The 21,782-nt window shown below is 48.4% G+C and overlaps 1 protein-coding gene across 2 annotated transcripts in view; it reads right to left on the reverse strand.

The window, feature by feature from the left end:
• LOC105464557 (pleckstrin homology and RhoGEF domain containing G4B) overlaps positions 1–21,782 on the reverse strand; it is a 90,772-nt gene that overhangs the window by 33,508 nt on the left and 35,482 nt on the right. Inside the window, exons 1-5 of one of the 2 annotated variants that reach the window (XM_071099181.1) lie at positions 13,086–13,109; positions 9,600–10,824; positions 7,029–7,238; positions 6,758–6,881; positions 4,982–5,075 (exon numbers count right to left, since the gene is read on the reverse strand). In XM_071099181.1, coding sequence (XP_070955282.1) covers positions 4,982–5,075; positions 6,758–6,881; positions 7,029–7,238; positions 9,600–10,824; positions 13,086–13,088 — 1,656 coding nt within the window. In that variant the 5' untranslated portion in view covers positions 13,089–13,109. Of the gene's footprint in view, positions 1–4,981; positions 5,076–6,757; positions 6,882–7,028; positions 7,239–9,599; positions 10,825–13,085; positions 13,110–21,782 lie in introns of those variants that run through there. The other variant, XM_071099180.1, reaches the window with a different exon arrangement.

Consider the following 21,782-nt stretch of genomic DNA (forward strand, 5'->3'; position numbering starts at 1 on the left):
TGCTGGGATTACAGGAATGAGCCACCACACCTGGCTGGTAGTGTTGATACACAACATTTTTTAATTTTTGAAAAGTCTGATTTGTCTTTTTTTTCTTTTGTTGCTGGTTCCTCTGATGTTATATCTAATATATCACTGCCAAATCCAATGTTAGAAAGTTTCTGCCCTATGTTGTCTTCTAAACATTTTTTAGTTTTAGGCCTTACAATTAGGTCTTTGATCCATTTGAGTTAATTTTTTATATGGTGTTTAGGTAAGGGTCCAACTTCATTCTTTTGCATGTGGATATCTAGTTTTTAAAGCACCATTTGTTAAAAAAGACTGTCTTTTCTCCATTGAATGGTCTTGGTACCCTTTTCAAAAATCATTTATGTATATGATTGTTAGTTTCATGGCTTTCTATTCTATTCAATTGTTCTATATGTCTGTTTTCTTTTTTTTGAGACGGAGTCTCACGCTGTTGCCCAGGCTGGAGTGCAGTGGCGCGATCTCGGCTCACTGCAAGCTCCGCCTCCTGGGTTCCCGCCATTCTCCTGCCTCAGCCTCCTGAGTAGCTGGGACTACAGGTGCCCGCCACCGCGCCCGGCTAATTTTTTGTAATTTTTTTTTTTTTTTTTTTGAGACGGAGTCTCGCTCTGCCGCCCAGGCTGGAGTGCAGTGGCCGGATCTCAGCTCACTGCAAGCTCCGCCTCCCGGGTTCACACCATTCTCCTGCCTCAGCCTCCCGAGTAGTTGGGACTACAGGCGCCCGCCACCGCGCCCGGCTAGTTTTTTGTATTTTTTAGTAGAGACGGGGTTTCACCGTGTTAGCCAGGATGGTCTCGATCTCCTGACCTCGTGATCCGCCTGTCTCGGCCTCCCAAAGTGCTGGGATTACAGGCTTGAGCCACCGTGCCCGGCCAATTTTTTGTATTTTTAGTAGGGACAGGGTTTCACTGTGGTCTCGATCTCCTGACCTTGTGATCCGCCCGCCTCGGCCTCCCAAAGTGCTGGGATTACAGGCTTGAGCCACCGCGCCCGGCCTATATGTCTGTTTTTAATGCCAGTGCCATAATTTTTTGATTACTGTTGCTTTGTAGTAAGTTCTGAAATCAAGAACTGTGAGTCCTCCAGCTTTGTTTTTATTTTTTATAATTGTTTTGGCTAGTTGGAGTCCTTTGAGATTCCCTATGAATTTCAGGATAGGTTTTTCTATTTTGGCAAAAAAGGTCAGTGGAATTTTGATAGGGATTGCACTGTATCTATACATCACTTTGTATAGTATTGATATTTCAATACAATATTAAGTCTTCCAATCCTTGAACATGAGATATCTTTCTATTTACATCTTCTTTAATTTCTTTCAGCTGTCTTGTAGTTTTCAGTGAAAAAGTCTTTCACTTCTTTGGTTAATTCCTAAGTACTTTCTTCTTTTTGATGCTATTGTAAATGAACTGTTTCCTTAATTTCCTTTTCAGATTGCTCACTGTTAAGTGTATAGAAGTGTGACTGATTTTTGTGTGTTGACTTTGTATCCTGCTACTTTGCTGAATTAACTTATTTTATTTCTTTCTTTTTTGTGGAACTGTTAGGATTTTCTGCATACAAGATCACATCATCTGGGAATAGAGATAATTTTACTTCTTCCTTTCCAGTTTGGATGCCTCTTCCCCCCCACCCCTTTTTCTTGTCCAATTGCTCTAGCTAGAACTTCCAGTAATATGTTGAATAGAAGTGGGCATTATTGCCTTGTTCCTGATTTTAGATGAGAAGATTTCAGTTTTTTGCCATTGAGTATGATATTTCCTGTAGATTTTTCATATGACCTTTATTATGTTGAGGTAATTTCCTTCTATTTCTAGTTTATTGAGTGCTTTCATCATTAAAGATGTTGAATTTTGTCAAGTGCTTTTTTTGGCATCAATTGAGATGATCATGTGTTTTTCCCCCTTCATTCTGTTTGTGTGGTATATTACACTGATCAGTTTTCATGTGTTGAACCATCCTTGCATTCCAGGAACAAATTGTACTCGGTCAGGGTGTATAATCCTTTCAACCTGCTACTGAATTTGATTTGCTATTATTTTGTTGATGATTTTTGCATCAACTTTCATAAGGGATATTGCTCTGCAGTGTTCTTTACTTTTAGTGTCTTTGGTTGGCCTTAGTATCACGGTCATGCTGGCATCATAGAATGAGTTAGGACATATTTCCTACGTGAATTTCTTTTGAAAAAGTCAATAAGGAACTTACATGCTTGTAAAATATTTTATGGAAACTGAGTTTTGGCACTTCACACTATGTCTACCTTGTGTTAGAGAAGTTAACTGAGCTTTAGAGCAATGCATTGTGAACCTTTTTTGGTGAACGCTAGTAATAAACATATATATTCTTTTTTCCACCCTGATGTCACTACCTTAGGTTTGCTAAGCAGGTATGGGCTCTTCCAGATTCCTCTTGTGCCCAGGTTACCTCTGGGTCAGCTTTGTTTCCTCCCCTAGAATCTGTTTCTTGACTGCCATTTCTTTGTCTAGGTGAAGCACAGACCACTGCCCAGGTGCCCAACCAGGGACAGCTCATGCTCATGCTGTGGTGCAGGGCCTCATGTTCCTTTCTTGGAGGCCTTGAGAATCTCTCAGAACCTCTCTGATCAATGCCTCCCCTGGCCCTGGGCCTCCCTGAGGCTTTCCTGACACTGTCTGTGCACTGGGGACTCCTGTCTAGCCTAGCTGGTGCAACCCAACTCGTGGCACTCCCTGTCTGGACCTCAGCCTGTGCTCTCTCTTCCCAGTGACCCCTTCCTGACCTCGGGGAGTCACCTCAGCCCCTTGCCCAGCCCAAGGTCCCTGTCACTTGCTCCCAGGCCAGCTGATTTCTGCTGGCCCAGCCACCCTGCCAGGCATTTCTGGAGGATGCCACCACGGGGCCCAACCTGAGTGGATCCCACTCTGTAAGGGGGGTCATGACTGAGCCTGTCTCCTCCAAGTATCAGGTAGGACACTGAGATTTTCTAAGAAGAGCCATGTACTGCGAAAGTAAGAAGAAATCACAGGCAGGACTGACAGTAAGGAGGGAGACAAGAGGCAGGTTCACTCTAAGGCGAGGGGAGGCAGGCTCCATGCAAGAGGGGAAGTGTGGGGGAGAGAAGTGGTGGCAGCAGGGTGGAGAGAGAAGAGGGGAGACTGTGGCGGGGGGTAGGAAGGAGGACTGCAGGGTTAGAGAAGAGGAGGGACGACTGCAGGGTGGGGGGAGAAGATGGGGGGCCGCAGGGTCAGGGGACACAAGGGAGGACTGTGGGGGAGGAGAAGAGGGGGGAGATGAGGGAGGACTCAAGAGTTAGGGAAGAGGAAGGAGAACTGCAGGGTGGGGGGAGAGGAGGGAGGACTATGGGGGAGGAAGGAGGACTGCAGGGGAAAGAGGAGGGAGGACTTTAGGTTAGGGAAGAGGAGGGAGGTCCACAGTGGGGACAGGAGGGAGGACTGTGTGGGGGGGAGGAGAGAGGATCACAGGGGTGAATAGAAGGGAGGGCTGCAGGGTTAGGGAAGAGGAGGGAGGACCATGGTGGGGAGAGGAGGGAGGGTTACAGTGTGTGAGAGAGGAGGAACCACCATGGGGGTAGAGATAAGGGGGATCATGGAGGGGGAGAGGATGGAGGACCACGGGGGGGAGGACGGAGGGTCACAGGGTGTGAGAGAGGAGGGAGGGCTGCAGGGTGGGAGAAGAGGAGGAACGACTGTGGGGGTGGAGAGGAGGGATGACTGTGGAGAGGGAAAGACAGGAGTACCATGGGAAGGAAGAGGAGGGAGGGCTGCAGAATGGGGGAGAGGAGGGAGGACTGCCAGTGGGGAGAAGAGGGAGGCCCATGGAGGGGGAGAGGAAGGAGGACTCCACAGTGGAGTGAGTTCTGCCAGCACTGTCCCTGACTGACATCTTTCCTGGCACAACCTGCCACCTGGTGTCCCTAAACTTGAGTTTCCTCAGTGAGTATAGGAGCCTCTGCCTCCATCTTCAGCAGGGACAGCAACAGCGTAATGGGTTTAGCTTCGTGGAGTGCAGGTGGGGCATGGGAGAGGGCACCCCGGGTTCTGTCCCTGTCACCTCCCTGTCCCTGTCCCCTCCCTGTCCCTGTCCCTGGACACCCCGTCCCTGGTCTCTCCCCGTCTCTGGGCTCCCATCTGTCCCTGCTCAGGCAGTGACATCTTCCCATCCGCAGTGCTTCCCATCTCCTCTGGATGTTGCTTATGGTTCAATGCAGGGCCCCTAGGCCATGCATGGTGGCTCATGCCTGCGATCCCAGCACTCTAGGCAGCTAAGGTGGGTGGATCACTTGAGTCCAGGAATTCAAGACCAGCCTGGGCAACATGGCAAAACCCCATCTCTAGTAAACATATAAAAAATTAGCTGGGCATGGTGGCACATGCCTGTGGTCCTAGCTACTCTGGAGGCTGAGGCAGGAGCATGGCTTGAGCCTGGGAGTTTGAGGCTACAGAGTCCTGTAGCAATAGCATTGACCCTGTCTGGGGCTGCCAGGTTCGTCCCCACCCTGGTTCATCCTTGCAGTGAGCCATGGCTGCCCCTTCCTCCTCTGTCCTTTGTCTGAAGGACAGTGCCATGCCCTGCATCCTGGAGGGGCATAGCAGGGGCAGCCATACTGGGCAGGGATGGGGCTGTGCTGTCCTCCTGGGACAGGTGCCCCCCACCTGGGCCTGGCTGGCTTTGCTTTTTAGGTTTGCAGTTGCCCCCAGCATGGAGCTTCCCCAAGTCCCCAGTGGATGGGCCAAGCCCACCTTCTCCAGTGTTGTCTGTGTTCTGGCCCCGGAGAGCAAGAGCTGGACCCATTGGGAAGACCCCAAGAAGGAGGGGGCTCTGCACAGGGGCCTGTCTTGAATCTTCACACTAAGCCTATGGACTGGCTACTCCAGAACCACGATGTGGGCGGCCCCAGTGGCACACGGCCCCGAGATGCTCTGCACACCCAAGGGACGTGACAACCCTGCCATACCTGCAATCCCGCGAGGGCCTGGGAGACGGCAGGGGCGGCTGGACTCCTGCGTGCGTCCACCAGGACGACCAGACCCAGGTCCCGGACCTCCTTCCTGGGGACGGAAAGACAGCTGGTCTTAACCACCGAAGGTGAAATCTCTTACAAAAACGAGTTTCTCCACCTCCGAGACTAGTTGTTACTGGTTTCCTTTCAGCTCTAGAAGTTAGGGGTTCTCTATACACATCAGCCTTCCACTTCCTGAAGGTGCAGGCCCATCGGCTGGAGGCACCACCGTCGTTCCTCTTGCTAACCCGCCAGTGACGTCAGACAGTCTCGGCCGTGGGGCTGCGGCTACTTTCCCCTAAACGCCCACCCATGCTCCTGGATGGACGAAATGGGCCCTGCTCCATCAAGGGGGCAAGGGCTTCAGGGCCTTCTTGCCCTCGTGTATTTGTCTGGGCTTTAACGTAAGCACAGAAGGTGATTCTGATGATTCTGACGGGATGTGGACGGCCTGTTCCCAAGACGGAAGCTTGAGATCAGTCATGAGGGTCTTTACTCTCCAGAGCCAAGCTAAGACTATTAGAACATCTTTTAAAACTAAAAATACCATCACGTGGTTTTGAAAACTCCAATTTAAAAGTTTTGTGTGATTGTGACTGGAAACTTCACTTCAAAATTTAATAGGAGAAAAGAGTAGGTTGGGTGAGCTGATATATTCATTTTACAAAATTTTAGGGTTTGGCTGGTCTGAAGGGAGTGAGTTATCTCATTTGATTGCTCACGCAGTTACAGATCAAACACCTTGTTCTACTCTTCCCCCCTTCTCACTACTACACTTGACTAGTCTTATAAAATACATAGCCTGGGCCGGGCGCGGTGACTCACGCCTGTAATCCCAGCACTTTGGGAGGCCGAGGTGGGTGGATCACCAGGTCAGATCGAGACCATCCTGGCTAACACAGTGAAACCCCGCATCTACTAAAAATACAAAAAATTAGCCAGATGTGGTGACGGGCGCCTGTAGTCCCAGCTACTCAGGAGGGTGAGGCAGAAGAATGGCATGAACCCGGGAGGTGGAGCTTGCGGTGAGCTGAGATTGCGCCACTGCACCCAGCCTGGGCAACAGAGCAAGACTCCGTCTCAAAACAAAAAACAAAAAACAAAAAACAACTATATATATAGCCTGGCGCTATGGCTACCTGGGAGGCTGAGGCGGGAGCAGGATTGCTTTAGCCCAGGAGGTTGAGGCTACAGTGAGCTGTGATTGCATCACTGTGCTCTAGCCTGGGCGACAGCAAGACCCTGTCTAAAAAAAAAATAAAAATAAAAATAAATTTTGTGTGTGTGTGTGTGTGTGTGTGTTCTCCGAGAAACTTCTTCAGCTCTAATTCCAGGATTAATTCCCATTCTAATTAAGCTGTGTGTCTGGACGCTGATCTTACAGCACTCATGTAGCCAAGGACACAACAGAACCCTGACTCAAAGCCGGCAGAAGCTGCACGTCACACGGATGGCTGAGTCCTGGTCAAAAGAGTGAGTGTGCCCTCCCCGCCCCGTAGCCAGGTGTGTTTAATTTTGGGTGTCACTGGGAAGGATGTGTACAGAAGACAAGAAATGGTGTGTAGAAATCAAGGCTGGCAGCACACGGGTGCTGACTGTTTTGAAAGATGAGGTTAGGAGAGGCAGAGTCTGGTCATGGAAGCTGGCACCTCCCTGTGCCCCCCACTTTGCCACACACATGCAGCTGGGGTCCCACGGGTCTGCAGGGTGGGGCCTGGCCCCCCGTCCTACCTGGGGATGCTATGGAAGTACAGCAACAGTTCGGTCAGCTCGGCGCAGGACAAGTGTTCCCTGGTCCAGAGCGGGCTCCTGGTGCGGACCTGCACCACCGCTCTGCCCTGACGGTCTCGGGTCCCTGTGGAGACAGAGACAGGGCAGCTGCCAAGGGTTTCACTCCTACGAGGTGATGAGCTGGGTCTGTGCTGTTGGCTTAGATGTGAGATCGGCCCTGACAGGAGAGCCTGGTGTGTGCTCACCTGGGCAAGCGGCAGCCCATGCTCACCTGGGAGGGTGATGACCCCGGACTGCAGCAGCTCCTGGTTGACGTCCAGCACCCGCTTGGGCACCTGGCTGGGGAAGTCCCCTGTGCCCAGCGGCCACCCTTCTTGCTCAGGGCGTAGCTGCTGGGCAGGCGCCTCAGAAAGCCCGCTGCGGTTGTGGCAATGGAAGCTGCCGCCATCTGTGCTGATGTAGGCTGAGGACGCAAGAACGTCTGGACAAAGGAAAGAGGCTGTGTCAAAGATGAAGGTTTCCTGCGCGTTGAAGGCAGCTGCTCTGCTCAGCTTGCTACGCACCACAGGACAGAAACACGCATGAAAATAGGCGGTTCCATGAGAACTTGTCCCAGTTCACGTGGGAAGTGAAAGCATGTTCCACTGCACAGGGCACGCGGCGTCATCACAGAGACGGATTCTCCACCTCACAGACAGCTCCCTACCTGCACACCCCTCAGGAAGAACGGGTCATCTCATCCCTACTCACCTGCTCAAAGTGCAGCGTGTGTGACTGCATGTGGTGTGTGATTGCGTGTGCGTGCGTGGTATGTGTAACTCTGGCATGTGTGATTGTGTGAGGCATGTGACTGGTGTGTTACTGTGTGTGGTATGTGGAACTCTGGTGTGTGACTGTGTGTCAATCTGGAGAGTGTGATCATGCGAGGCATGTGACTGTGTGTGGTGTGTATGTGCGTGTATCATGTGAGGCATGTGACTGCGTGTGATGTGACTGCATGTGTGATATGGGTAACTCTGGAGCGTGTGATCGTGTGAGGCATGTGACTGTGTGTGGTGATTGCGTGTGCATGTGTGTGGTATGTGGAACTCGAGCGTGTGATCGTGTGAGGCATGTGACTGTGTGTGGTGTGTGATTGCGTGTGCATGTGTGTGGTATGTGGAGCTCGAGCGTGTGATAGTGTGAGGCATGTGACTGTGTGGTGTGTATGACTGTGTGCATGTATCGTGAGGCATGTGACTGTGGTGCGACTGTGTGCGTGCATCGTGTGAGGCATGTGACTGTGTGTGGTGTGAGACTGCGTGTGCATGTGTGTGGTATGTGGAGCTCGAGCATGTGATCGTGTGAGGCATGTGACTGTGTGTGGTTGTTACGGTGTGTGTGTGACTGCGAGGGGTGCTGCACGATTGTGTGTCTTCTCTGCCCAGTACAAATGGAAGAAAATCAATACAAAGGAGAGGTGAGGGGCTGGAAACCACGGGGAGGGGCTGGGACTTCTCACTTCAGCTGAAGTGCAGTAAGGTCACAGAAAACTTCCAGGAAGCGCTGCCCCAAGCGAGTGCTTCTGTTACAAAAAAGTTCTTTCTGCAGTGGGTCCCGTGTGTGCGGCACTCTGGGAACGTCAGAAGTTCCAGGCACAGCAGCCTGACTTCGAAGGCGAAAGGCCCTCGTGAGGTGGCTGGAACGGGCCGGGCCACACTTCTGTCTCCAACGGCCGTGGTGCCTCCGATCCCCTGGTTAGGCCAGGCGGGTAGAGGGTGGGCGGCCAGGCGGCTGTCTCCAGGCACCGCAGCGGGCGACCCACGGAGAGGAGGGCTCAGCCCGTCCATTTCGCGAGGTTGGGTGGCCCCGCTCGCTGGAGCCCACATCAGTATGTTCACGTTTTCCTTGTTTCCAACATCACTGGTTGTGTTACTCACAGGCTATTTCTTTACTCAAACAAAAACAAAAACAAAAACAAAAACAAAAAGAAAAACAAAAGAAAATATTTGAAATATTTGATTTAAGAAATATGTTGTCATTCTTTTCTTACTTGATGCCCTGCGAACAGTCTTTAAATCGTCCCATTTTCTCTCCTAACCCTTGGAAACTGTGAATGTGGCCTCCAGTTGGAAACTGAGTCTGGGGATCTGGATGTGAGGTGGTCCTGGGTTTAGAGGGGCCCCAAATCCAGCGATGGATGCCCAAGAGCAAGGAGAGGGAGATTCGAGTCAGAGGCAAAGGGGAGGACGGTCAGAGTGCTGCAGCAATAGCCCAGGACACCTGGAGTCCCGGAAGCCCGAAGAGGTGGGACGGGTGCCCCTGGACCTCAGAGCGGGGACATTCTGCCCACAGCTTGATGTTGGACTTCTGGTCTCCAGAACGTGAGCCCAACACGAATGTGGAGACTGGCTTCTTGTGGATCAAGTGACCAAACAAAACTGTGACAGGGTGGGAGGGGGACAGTGCAGGGGGAGGCTGTGGGGGTGTGTAGGGGAGGAGTGGGGGTGTGCGGGGGAGGTTGTGGGGTGTGGGGGAGGGGCGGGGTGTGTGGGGGAGGGGCGGGGTGTGTGGGGGAGGTTGAGGGGGTGTGCAGGGGAGGGGCGGAGTGTGCAGAGGAGGGGTGGAGTGTGCAGGGGAGGTTGGGGGTGTGCGGGGGAGGTTGTGGGGTGTGCGGGGGAGGTTGTGGGGTATGTGGGGGAGGGGCGGGGTGTGGGGGAGGTTGTGGGGGTGTGCAGGGGAGGGTGGGGTGTGCAGAGGGGGGGTGGAGTGTGCAGGGGAGGTTGTGGGGTGTGTGGGGGAGGTTGTGGGGTGTGCGGGGGAGGTTGTGGGGTGTGCAGGGGAGGGGGTACGGAGCATTTACCTTCCTCTTTGATGCAGCCGGGACCCTCTACTGGGACACAGTTTGGGGTCCCCACAGCTGGTCCTCCTAGGTGGCCCCCAGGCCTGGCGCCGGCTGAGTGGTGGGAGGTGTGGCAGGCTGCAGCCTGGGCCCCTCCGGAGCTTCTGGGCGCCCTTTCCCGGGACCGAGACCTCCTGGGAAGGGTCCGCCCCGTGGCTCCTGGACCTGCCCGGCTGGGCGTGTGCCTCTCCTTCTCTAGACTCGGGGTCTGCTGGGGGTCTCCCCAGGGACCAGAGGTTTCCTCCTGAGTCCCACTGGCTGCTGTCCCAGTCCCCGGGTCCCTGCTGGCTCCAGCCAGGGAGCTGCAGGCCGGGCCCCCGAGGGCCTCCTCAGAGCTGCCCAGGGGCATGGGGTTCCGCAGGGCCTCCATGTACGACTCCCTGAACCAGCGTCTAGGTGGCACACAACTGGAGTCCCCTGGCGGCCGCCTCCTGCTGCTCGGGATGTCCAGGTCTGTGTGGAAGGTGAGGGTCTTGGGGCCCTCCTCCTGGTCCAGCTTCTGCTCCGATCCCCCGCAGTTCTCAGGGGGCATCCGTGGGCCCTGCTCTGAGGGGCTGACCTTTTCGAAGTCCCTGTCTGAGCTTCCAGACAGGGTCTGGGGCCTTCCCAGCTCGGCTCTTTCTGGGTAAGGAAGGTGCCTGAGCTGGTCGCTGCCCACACGCCCTCGGCGGCAGGGTGGGGTCAGGGTGTCGGGGGAAGGGGTGCTTCCCTGGAAATGGGGGCCTGCCATGGCTTGGGTGGGGGCTGGGGCCTCTGAGGGGCTGCTGGGCAGCTGCTCGGGACCTGTGCAGCTGGAGCAGCTCTGCAGGATGGCTCCAGGGCTGGGGACAAAGACAGGGTTAGTGATGTCGCTCCACGGGGCTCGGTGAACAGCCAAGCCTGAGGTCAGCAAGCAGGTGCGCAGGGGAACGTGGCTCCGTTCCTGGTTCACCCACTCCAGGAATGCCCCCGTGAAGACACAGCCGTACATGGCCTCAGGGATGGTGACTTCCTCTATGCCCCTTCCCAGCCGGGACAGGCATTTCAAGACCAGTCTAGCTGACTGCTTCCCCGCCGATGTGACCTGCAGGTAGAAGTCCCCGGGCTGGAGCCGGACTCCGTGCAGGGATGCCAGCTGCACCACCACCTTCTCATGGGCACACAGCGGCCAACCTGGGTGCAGGAAGACCAGACCCCTGTACCTGGCCTGAGACAAGAGAGAAAGGAGGTTAGTGGTGGGCACGGCCATGGCCTGGGCTCCTCCGTGCCCTGGGTCTCCACCTCTCAGGGGAAGGTCAGTGACTGAGCTCCCACAGGGAAGGCGTCTCATGGGGACTGGGATGCACTGTCCCTTGGAACATAAAACAGGTCATTAGGACTAGAAAAATCATGGGCTTCTCTTTGGTTCAGGGGTCAGTTATAAAAGCAATCGTATAGTTCTACCTGGAGGCTGGGGGTAGGTGGGCAGGACAGGGGAGAGGAGGCTGCTCGAGGGTCACAGCCAGAGCCCACCAGGCGCTCTGAAGGGTGAGTTGTCCCTCAGAGTGGTTCCAGCCTGGGCAAGGGGCCGGGCGTCCACACTTGCCCCTGCCAGCCCTGGTCAGGACCACCCTAAGGGGGGGCTCCCTCCTCTGCACTTCCGGTGTTCCCTGCGGCTCCCGGCCGCTGCGGGCGCTACCTCGGCCTCCTCAGCGAGGAGTGCGGGTGCCAGGATGCTGGTGAATTTCACTTCAGAATTTTCTCCGTTCCCTTTAAATAGCTGAGATCCCACTCCATTTACAACTGTGTACTTTAGCTATTTTCACCCAGCATGATTTCTCGAGCATTTCCTGTGCTGTTAGAAACTGCAGACAGATCACGTAACTGCTGGGTATTTATTTTCCCCAAATTTTGCTCTGACAAACTAAAATACAGTAAACATCTTGGGGCCTAGAGCCCCGCCTGGGTTTCAGTTGCTTCTAGAGAATCTTATACCAAGTTCATGTTCAGCCTACCCACCAATCACGTGTTGCACTGGTAACAAACAGGCCTGAGATGTGAGTGTCTTTTCTCACTCGCAGCTCAGCTTTACTATGCTGGCCTCAGGGACTCCATGGAAGTCACAATCCCAGCTTTCCAGAATGGCAATAAAAATGCACTAAACACTTGAAAGTGCATTTGCCACTGAAAGGGACCCATATTCAGATGGTGAAAGGTTATTCTCAAAAGCCTTTTTCTAATCATTTTCATCTTACTGGGCTTGAATTCTTGGAATGTAAAATCGAGTATGAGCATCCTAGGTGGCTGAGGGAAGTGAAAACAAGTTCCTCAACTTTTATCAGAATTTAAGCTCAAACTTCACTCAAGGGGAGGATATACCGAACAGGGGCATAAAACGGAGCCATCATTGATATGGCAAATCTGACTTAAAGAATGTAAAGTTACACCCTCATTTCAGAAAATAACCTGAATAGATGAAAGTAACGTAATGCAGAAAACTAGAAAATATTCATCTACTTCAGAGGGAAGAAATTAGCTGGGGGGGGGGGTATGGGGGGTGCGTCCCAGGGTCTTCTGTGAGCCACTGGCAAATCCAAGTGGTCATTTAATCGTCTGATGTCAGGGCGGGCCCTGGAGCTGCTGCACTCCAGACCCACAGTCCATGCAGACATCGGCCCACCCAGTTTTCAGAAACGTCTGCGCGTGTTCCTCACCTTGGTGAGCAAGCCATTCAAGAAGCAGCTCCCTGACACCCTCCCAGGTGCTGCGAGGCAGCCTGTCTGAGGAGCTGTGTCCTGGGCTGGACACCTGGTGGGGCCACCTCCGGCCTCTCCACAGGTTTCACCCCAGAAGAGACAGGTACCTGCTGGTCCATGAGGACCTCCCTGAGTCTGACCCCAGAGCCCGTCCCCGATCCTACTGCCTGGCACAGCTGTACTGGTGCCCAGGGCATGTTCCCGAGAAGAGGTGATTTGATGTAAAATGCACGACTGTTGAAAAAATCATTGTGACTTGTCCTTGTAATTGCACTACCAGATTTTTTTCAGTGTTAGAAAACAGAAGTGGGAGGGTGTTGGAGCCTTGCATGTCTTTTGCCCTCCCATAGGGGTCTACAAGTCTCTACATATCAAATATTTGATGAGACAAACCCTATTTCCAAACCCTATTTCCAACATGCATAGGGTTTCTTCGCTGTGGAAGGGAACTGGTCTGGGTTAAGGCAGTGGCACAGCCCAGAGCAGGAGGGAAGTCAGACTGTGGGGAGGAGGGGGTGTGTGTGCACGTGTGAGTGTTAAAACAGATATAATGTGAAGTTCACCAGCATAACCATGATTACGAGGTACAGTTCAGTGGCATTAAGTACATTCACACAGTTATGTAACTATCACCACCATCCATCTCCAGAACTTTCCATCTTCCCAAACTGAAACAGTGAACCCATCAAACACCAGCTCACCATTCCCCTGCCCCTGAGCCCCCAGTACCCACCATTCCACTTCCTGTCTTGATGAATTTGACTAACTACTTCCACAAGTGGAATCATCCAACATTTGTCCTTCCAGTACTGGCTCCTGTCCGTTGGCACAGTATCCTCATCCATTCATGCCGCAGGTAGCACGTATTGGAACTGCACTCCTTCTGAGGGTTGCATAATATTCCACTGTGTATACATACTACATTTTGTTATCCATTCACCCATCCACAGCGTTGCACAATATTCCATTATGTGTACACACTACATTTTGTTATCCATTCACCCATCCACAGCGTTGCATAATATTCCACTGTGTATACACACTACATTTTGTTATCCATTCACCCATCCACAGCGTTGCATAATATTCCATTATGTGTACACACTACACTTTGTTATCCATTCACCCATCCACAGCGTTGCACAATATTCCATTATGTGTACACACTACATTTTGTTCGTCCATCCACGAACACTGGGGTTGTTTCCACCTTTTGTCTATTGTGAATAATGCTGCTGTCAACACAGGTGGACAAATACCTGTTTAAATCCTTGATGTCCATTCTTTTGGGTAGGTGCCCGGAAGTGGAACTGCTGGATCACAGGGTGATTCTGTGTTCGCTCTTTTGAAGAACTGTTTCCACAGCAGCTGCACCATTTCACGTCATCACCAACCATGCACAAGGACCCCAATTTCTCCACACTGTTGCAAGCACTTGTTTCCCAGTGGTGTTTTTCCTTTAACAGTAGCTATCACAATGGATGGGAAGTGGTGTCTAACTGAGGCTTTGATTTGTGTTTCCCTCCTGATTAATCATGTTGAGCATCTCTTCATGGGCTTATTGGCCACTTGTATATTTGTTTTGGAGAAACACCTGTTCAGCCCTCTACCCGTTTTTGATTTGCATTATTTTTGTTGTTGAGCTTTTGGAGTTCTTCATTCATTCTGGATATTAATCCCTTATCAGATACACAATGTGTAAACATTTCCCCCATTCTGAGGGCTGCTTTTACACTGTGTCAATAAGGCCCTTTTTATGCAATGGTACCCTTTTTAAAAATTCGATGAAGCCTAATTTATTTTTCACTTTTGATGGTTGTGCCTTTGGTGTCATATCTGAAAAATCTTTGCCAAATCAGATGTCACAAAGCTTTTCCTCTATGTTTTACTCTAAGAGATATAGTTCTCACATTTAGGTCTTTGATCCATTTTGAGTGAGTTTTTGTAAACGGGGTTTAGGTAAGGGCCCTACTTCATTCTTTTGCATGTGGATATCCAGTTTTCCAAGCACACTGATTGAAAAGACTGTCTTCCCCAGTGAATAGTCTTGGCACCCCTGTAGAACATCACTTAGGCATATACGTGAGGGTTTATTACTGGGCTCTCTATTCCATTCCACTGGTCTATGTGTCTGTTTTTATGCCAGTGTCACACTGCTTTGATTACTGTAGTTTTGTACTAAGTTTTAAAATCAGGAAGCGTGAGTCCTCCAACTTTTCTTTTTTTCAAGATTGTTTTGGCTATCTGGGGGTCTCCTGAGATTCCACATGAGTTTTAAGATGGGCTTTTCTATTTCTGCAAAAAACACCATTGGGACTTTAATAGGATTGCACTGAATCTGTAGATCACTTTGGATAGTACTGACATTTTACTATATATATATATATTATTATTATTTTTTTTGAAATGGAGTCTCGCTTTGTCACCCAGGCTGGAGTGCAGTGGCGCGATCTCAGCTCACTGCAAGCTCCGCCTCCCGGGTTTACACCATTCTCCTGCCTCAGCCTCCCCAGTAGCTGGGACTACAGGCGACTGCCACCACGCCCAACTAATTTTTTTGTATTTTCAGTAGAGATGGGGTTTCACTGTGTTAGCCAGGATGGTCTTGATCTCCTGACCTGGTGATCCACCCACCTCGGCCTCCCAAAATGCTGGGATTACAGGCGTGAGCCACTGCACCCAGTCTATTTTACAATATTAAGTCTTCCAATTCATGAACATGGGATGTGTTTAAAATTATTTACATCTTCTTTAATTTCTTTCAGCAATGTTTTGTATTTTCAGTGAACAAGTCTTTTACTTTTTAGTTAAATTTATTCCTAGGTATTTCATTCTTTTTAATACTATTATAAATGAATTTTTTTTTTTTTTTGAGGTGGAGCCTTGATCTGTTGCCCAGGCTGGAGTACAGTGGCGCGATCTCAGCTCACTGCAAGCTCTGCCTCCCGGGTTCACACCATTCTCCTGCCTCAGCCTCCCTAGTAGCTGGGACTACAGGCGCCCGTCACCATGCCTGGCTAATTTTTTGTATTTTTAGTAGAGATGGGGTTTCACCATGTTAGCCAGGATGGTCTCAATCTCCTGACCTGGTTATCCGCCTGCCTCAGCCTCCCAAAGTGCTGGGATTACAGGCTTGAGCCACCGCGTCCGGCCTGAAATTGTTTTCTTAATCTTTGGATTGCTCATTGTAAGTGTATAGAAACACAACTGATTTTTGTGTGTTGATTTTGTATCCTCAAACTTTGATGAATTACTATTTCTAACAGGTTTTTCTTTTGTATTTCTTTTTTCTTTTTTTCTGAGACAGAGTCTCACTCTGTTCCCCAGGCTGCAGTGCAGTGGCACGGTCTCAGCTCACTGCAACCTCCGCCTCCCAAGTTCAAGTGATTCTCGTCCCTTAGCCATCCGAGGAGCTGGGACTACAGGCACACGCCACCGTACCCAGCTAATTTTTGTATTTTTAGTAGAGAGGAGGTTTCACCGTGTTGGCTAGGATGGTCTTGAACTCCTGACCTCAAGTGATCCACCTGCCTCAGCCTCCCAAAGTGCTGGGATCACAGGCATGACCCACCGTGCCTGGCCTTCTTTTTTTTTTTTATTTCAATAAGTGTTGCGGAGAACAGGTGGTGTTTGGTTACATGAATAAGTTCTTTAGTGGTGATTTCTGAGATTTTGGTGCACCTATCACAGTGGAGAGTGTACCCAATGTGCAGTCTTTTATCCCTCACCCACCTCCCACCCTTTCCCACGACTCCCCAAAGTCCATTGTATTATTCTTATGACTTTGCATTCTCATAGCTTAGCTGCCACTTACGAGTGAGAACATACAATGTCTGGTTTTCCAGTCTTGGTTATTTCACTTAGAATAATGGTCTCCACTTCCATCCAGGTTGCTGCAAATGCCATTGTTTTGTTCCTTTTTATGGCTGAGTAGTATTCCATCATATATAAATATATATATATATTCTATCATATATATTCTATTATATATATTCTATCATATATATATATTCCATCTCATATATATTCCATCATATATATATATCTATATCTATACATATAGGTATATATCTCTCACATTTTATCCACTCATTGACTGGTGGGCATTTGAGCTGGTTTCATATTTTTGCAGTTGCAAATTGTGCTGCTATAAACATGTGTGTGCAAGTGTTATTTTTGTATAACAACTTCTTTTCCTCTGGGTAGATACCCAAAAGTGGGATTTGCTGTATTAAATGGTAGATCTACTTTTAGTTCTTTAAGGAATCTCCACACTGTTTTCCATAGTAGTTTTATTAGTTTACATTCCCAACAACTGTAAAACTGTTCCCTCTTTATCACATCCATGCCAATATCTATTATTTTTTGATTATGGCCATTCTTGCATGAGTAAGGTGGTATCACATTGTGGTTTTGATTTGCATTTCCCTGATAATAAGTGATGTTGAACATTTTTCATATATTTGTTGGTCATCTGTATATCTTCTTTTGAGAACTGTCTGTTCATATCCTTAGCCCACTTTTTGATGGGATTGTTTATTTTTTTTTTCTTGCTGATTTGTTTGCATTTCTTGTAGAGTCTGGATATTAGTCAGACAAGAGAAAAAAATAAAGGGCATCCAAATCAGTACAGAGGAAGTCAAACTGTTGTTTTTGGTTGATGATATGGTCATATACCTAGAAAACTCTAAAGATTCATCCAAAAAGCTCCGTGAACTGGCAAATGAATTCAGCAAAGTTTCAGGACACAAAATTAATGTATGCAAATCAGTAGCTCTACTATACACTAACAATGACAAAGCTGAGAATCAAATTAAGAACTCAACCCCTTTTATAATAGCTGCAAAAAATTAAAATACTAGGAATACACCTAACCAAGGAGGTGAAAGACCTCTACAAGGAAAACTACAAAACACCGCTGAAAGAAATCATGGATGACACAAACAAATGGAAACACATCCCATGTTCACGAATGGGTAGAATCAACACTGTGAAATGACCAAACTGCCAAAAGCAATTTACAAATTCAATGCAATTACCATCAAAATACCACCATCATTACTGACAGAATGAGAAAAAAACAATCCTAAATTCATATGGAACCAAAAAAGACCCCATACAGCCAAAGCAAGACTAAGCAAAAAGAACAAATCTGGAGGCATCATGTCGCCCAACTTCAAACCATACTATGAGGCCAGAGTCACCAAAACAGCGTGGGACTGGTATAAAAATAGGTGTACAGACCAATGGAACAGAATAGAGAACCCAGAAATAAACCCAAATACAGCCAACTGATCTTCTTCAAAGCAAACAAAAACAGAAAGTGGGGAAAGGACACCCTATTCAACAGATGGTGCTGGGATAATTGGCAGCCACATGTAGAAGAGAGAAACTGGATCCTCATCTCTCAACTTATACAAAAATCAATTGAAGATGGATGAAAGACTTAAATCTAAGACCAGAAACCATAAACATTCTAAAAGATAATATCAGAAAAAACCCTTCTAGACATTGGCTTAGGTAAAAACTTCATGACCAAGAACCCAAAAGCAAATGCAACAAAAACAAAGATAAATAGATGGGACTTTATTAAAGTACAAAACTTCTGCACAACAAAAGAAATAATCAGCAAACAGATGACCCACAGAGTGGGAGAAAATCTTTGCAATCTATATATCCAACAAAGAACTAATAGCTAAAGTTTTTATAAAATCTTTAGGGTTTTCCACATATAAGATCATGTCATCTACAAACAGATAATTTTACTTCTTAATTTCCAGTTTGGATGCCTTTTACTTTTTTTTTTTTTCCCTTGCCTAGCTACTCTGGGAAGAACCTCAAATACCATGTTGAATAGAAGTGGTGAAAGTGCGTATCCTTGTTCCTGATATCAGTGGAAAAGCGTTCAGTCTCCCATCACTGAGGACAATATTCATTGTGGGTTTTATACATATGGATTTTATTATGTTGAGACGGTTTCCTTTTATTCCTAGAGTATTTTGTTTTTATCATGAAAGGGTGTTGAATTTTGTCGAATGCTTTTTCTGTATCAATTGAGATGATCAGAAGAAGCTTCTTCCATTTATACAGCCAACAGAAACATGAAAAAATGCTCATCATCACTGGCCATCAGAGAAATGCAAATCAAAACCACAATGAGATACCATCTCATGCCAGTTAGAATGGCGAACATTAAAAAGTCAGGAAACGACAGGTGCTGGAGAGGCTGTGGAGAAATAGGAACATTTTTACACTGTTGGTGGGAGTGTAAAGTAGTTCAACCATTGTGGAAGACAGTGTGGCAATTCCTCAAGGATCTAGAACCAGAAATACCATTTGATCCAGCGATCCCATTACTGGGTATATACCCAAAGGATCATAAATCATTCTACTGTGAAGATACATGCACACGTATGTTTATTGCGGCACTATTCACAATAGCAAAGACTTGGAACCAACCCAAATGTCCATCAGTGACAGACTGGATTAAGAAAATGTGGCACATATACACCATGGAATACTATGCAGTCATAAAAAAGCGTAAGTTCATGTCCTTTGCAGGGATATGGATGAAGCTGGAAACCATTATTTTCAGCAAACTATCACAAGGACAGAAAACCAAAAACCACATGTTCTCACTCATAGGCGGGAACTGAACAATGAGAACACTTGGACACAGGGTGGGGAACATCACACACCAGGGCCTGTCGGGGCTGGGGGGCTGGGGAGGGGATAGAATTAGGAGAAATACCTAATGCAAATGACGAGTTGATGGGTGCAGCACACCAACATGGCACATGTATACCCTATGTAACAAACCTGCACGTTGTGCACATGTACCCTAGAACTTAAAAGTATTTTAAAAAGAAAAAAAAAGGCCGGGCACGGTGGCTCACGCCTGTAATCCCAGCGCTTTGGGAGGCCGAGGCGGGCGGATCACAAGGTCAGGAGATCGAGACCACGGTGAAACCCTGTCTCTACTAAAAATACAAAAAATTAGCTGGGCGCGGTTGTGGGCGCCTGTAGTCCCAGCTACTCGGGAGGCTGAGGCAGGAGAATGGCGTGAACCCGGGAGGCGGAGCTTGCAGTGAGCCGAGATCGCGCCACTGCACTCCAGCCTGGGCGACAGAGCGAGACTCCGTCTCAAAAAAAAAAAAAAAAAAAAGCAGCAGCTTCTTCAGGGGGAACCTGCAGAGGGGTGGGGCATCAGCCGTGATTTCATAATAATGTACGTAACATGAACAACTGAACTACGACAAGAGTATTCCAAGTGGAATGTACATCACGGCTTTGGAAAGGAAACAGAGAGAGAGAGAGAACACTATTCTTCTTTGCCTCAATACAATTCAGAATTCTGTGATTCTCCTCGGCCAAACCAGCCATGGTTTAGATTGTACATCTTTTGGCTACCCTGGAATTGCTGCCACATTAGACCAGATACGATGAATCTAGTGGTCATGTTCTGAATAGCTCCAGTCCTGAGAAAACTACAGATCACACAGGGTCAACCTCTCTCTCATTTTGATGCCTTCTCTAAGTGGTGCACTCTATGTTGTTTCGACACAGCGTCAAGGAGAGTGTCAGAACTAGATTTTCTTATTTAAAAGGAGGCCCCCGGACTTCACTGTTCACGTGCTGCAGCTCAGCTGCTAAAAACAAGCAAAGGGTCCTTCTTTACAACGAGCTTTCACAAAGCTGTCCAGGAGCCTGAAATTCCTGAGACAATGAACAGGCTTCGATCACAACAAAGGCATATCACACCAGGAATGTGAGTATTCCTAAAAGTTCAGCTTCATTCTGGGCAATGGGACAGGTGACCTCCCAGGGCATGAGGAGGCACTAAGGGATAAGCTTCCCTCTACTATGGTATGAAACAAATTTACACTTCTTTTTTGGCTTAATATTATTTCATTACCATCTCCTTATGTATTTTTTAGATGTTAAATTGTAACATCTCTTCTGTAAATTATCTCTTCAAGTCTGCCAAGTTTTCTATTGGCTCTCAGTGTTTCGCTTATGCTTATAAGCCCTCGGCAAAGACAATATAAAGAATAGCTTTCATTTGGTTTGTTTTTTCTTCTGATGTTTTTGAATCGTAAATTCTCTAGATGTTTCTGCCATCAACCAATTTCCTTCTCTTTGTGGTGTCACTTTCTGCTTGAGCCAAGTAAGTCTTTTTCTGATGAGAAAGCATGTTCCTTTCTCTCTCTCTCTCTGTCTCTCTCTCTGTCTCTCTCTCTCTCTCTCTCTCCATGTTCACTCTGACATCTGGATTTAATGTGCTCTTGGGTGGGAAAACCTACACAGACATTTTCCTGAGTGACTTACGAGCATGTGTGACTCTTAATCACATTCCGGGTGAAGCCTGTCCTCTTGCCCACTGATTTTACTGCCTACTTGGCAACGTTCTAAGTTGTGCATCCTTTGAAGCCTCCAGCTGTGAGTGGTCAGGACTGGCAATTAGTTCATTAAGGCAGGCAATGAGTGAAAAAGAATGGTCGTACATACCCTAAGTAGTTTATTTTAGCTTCAAATACATAATGCACATTCACCCACCACTATCTTGATGGGGGCTAGGGAAGGCTTACTTCCTCTTTGGGAGCTCTCCCTCAGTCCTAGGGAATACTTCATAGCTCTCACTGACCTTTGTTGATGAAGACAGCGAAGCTCTATGAAGTATTTAAAGAGGCTTACTCTGAGCAAAGTGTAAGTGACCACCGCCTGGGGTACACCCTCAAGAGACCCTGAGAACGTGTGCCTGAGTTGGTCTAGTTACAGCTTGGTTTTATACATTTTAGGGAGATTGAAGTTACAGGTAAAGACATACATCAGTACATGTAAGGTACATATTAGATCCACCCAGGAAGGCAGGACATCTCAAAGGGGGAGCGCGGGGGTGGTGGACTCAGAATTTTTCTGATTAGCAGCTGGCTGGAAGAGGTAAGCTCTGCCCAAAGAACTGAAGTCAGCAGAAGGAAACGCTCGAGTTAAGACAAAAGGGGGATAAAGCCAAGGCTCTTGTTCTGTTGACAAAGCTTCTAAGCAGCAGGCTTCAGTGAGAATGACGGCAAACGTCTCCTTTTGTACCTTAAAAGGTGTCAGACTCTTGGTTAAACCCCTCTCCTGGGTGAGGAGAAGACCTAGAAAGGGAAGGAGACTCTCTACAGAATGCAAATATCCCCCACAAGGGACAGTTTTGCAAGGCCACTTCAGAATATGGCAAATAAATCTATTTTGGAGTAAAATAATTTCATTTCCTCAGGGCCTGTTGTCATGTGACGCCACAGGTTCAGAGTTGGTATCTTATTGCTGCAGAATCTGTTTTGTGAGTCTTTTGATGTCTATTTTAATACTAATGCTGGTCAGTTGTACCTAAACTCCAAAGGGAGTGGGGATGTGTCAGGCCTCTGAGCCCAAGCCAAGCCATCGC

This window comes from Macaca nemestrina, chromosome 6 (assembly GCF_043159975.1).
Source record: "Macaca nemestrina isolate mMacNem1 chromosome 6, mMacNem.hap1, whole genome shotgun sequence".
NCBI classification, from domain to species: Eukaryota; Metazoa; Chordata; class Mammalia; order Primates; family Cercopithecidae; genus Macaca; species Macaca nemestrina.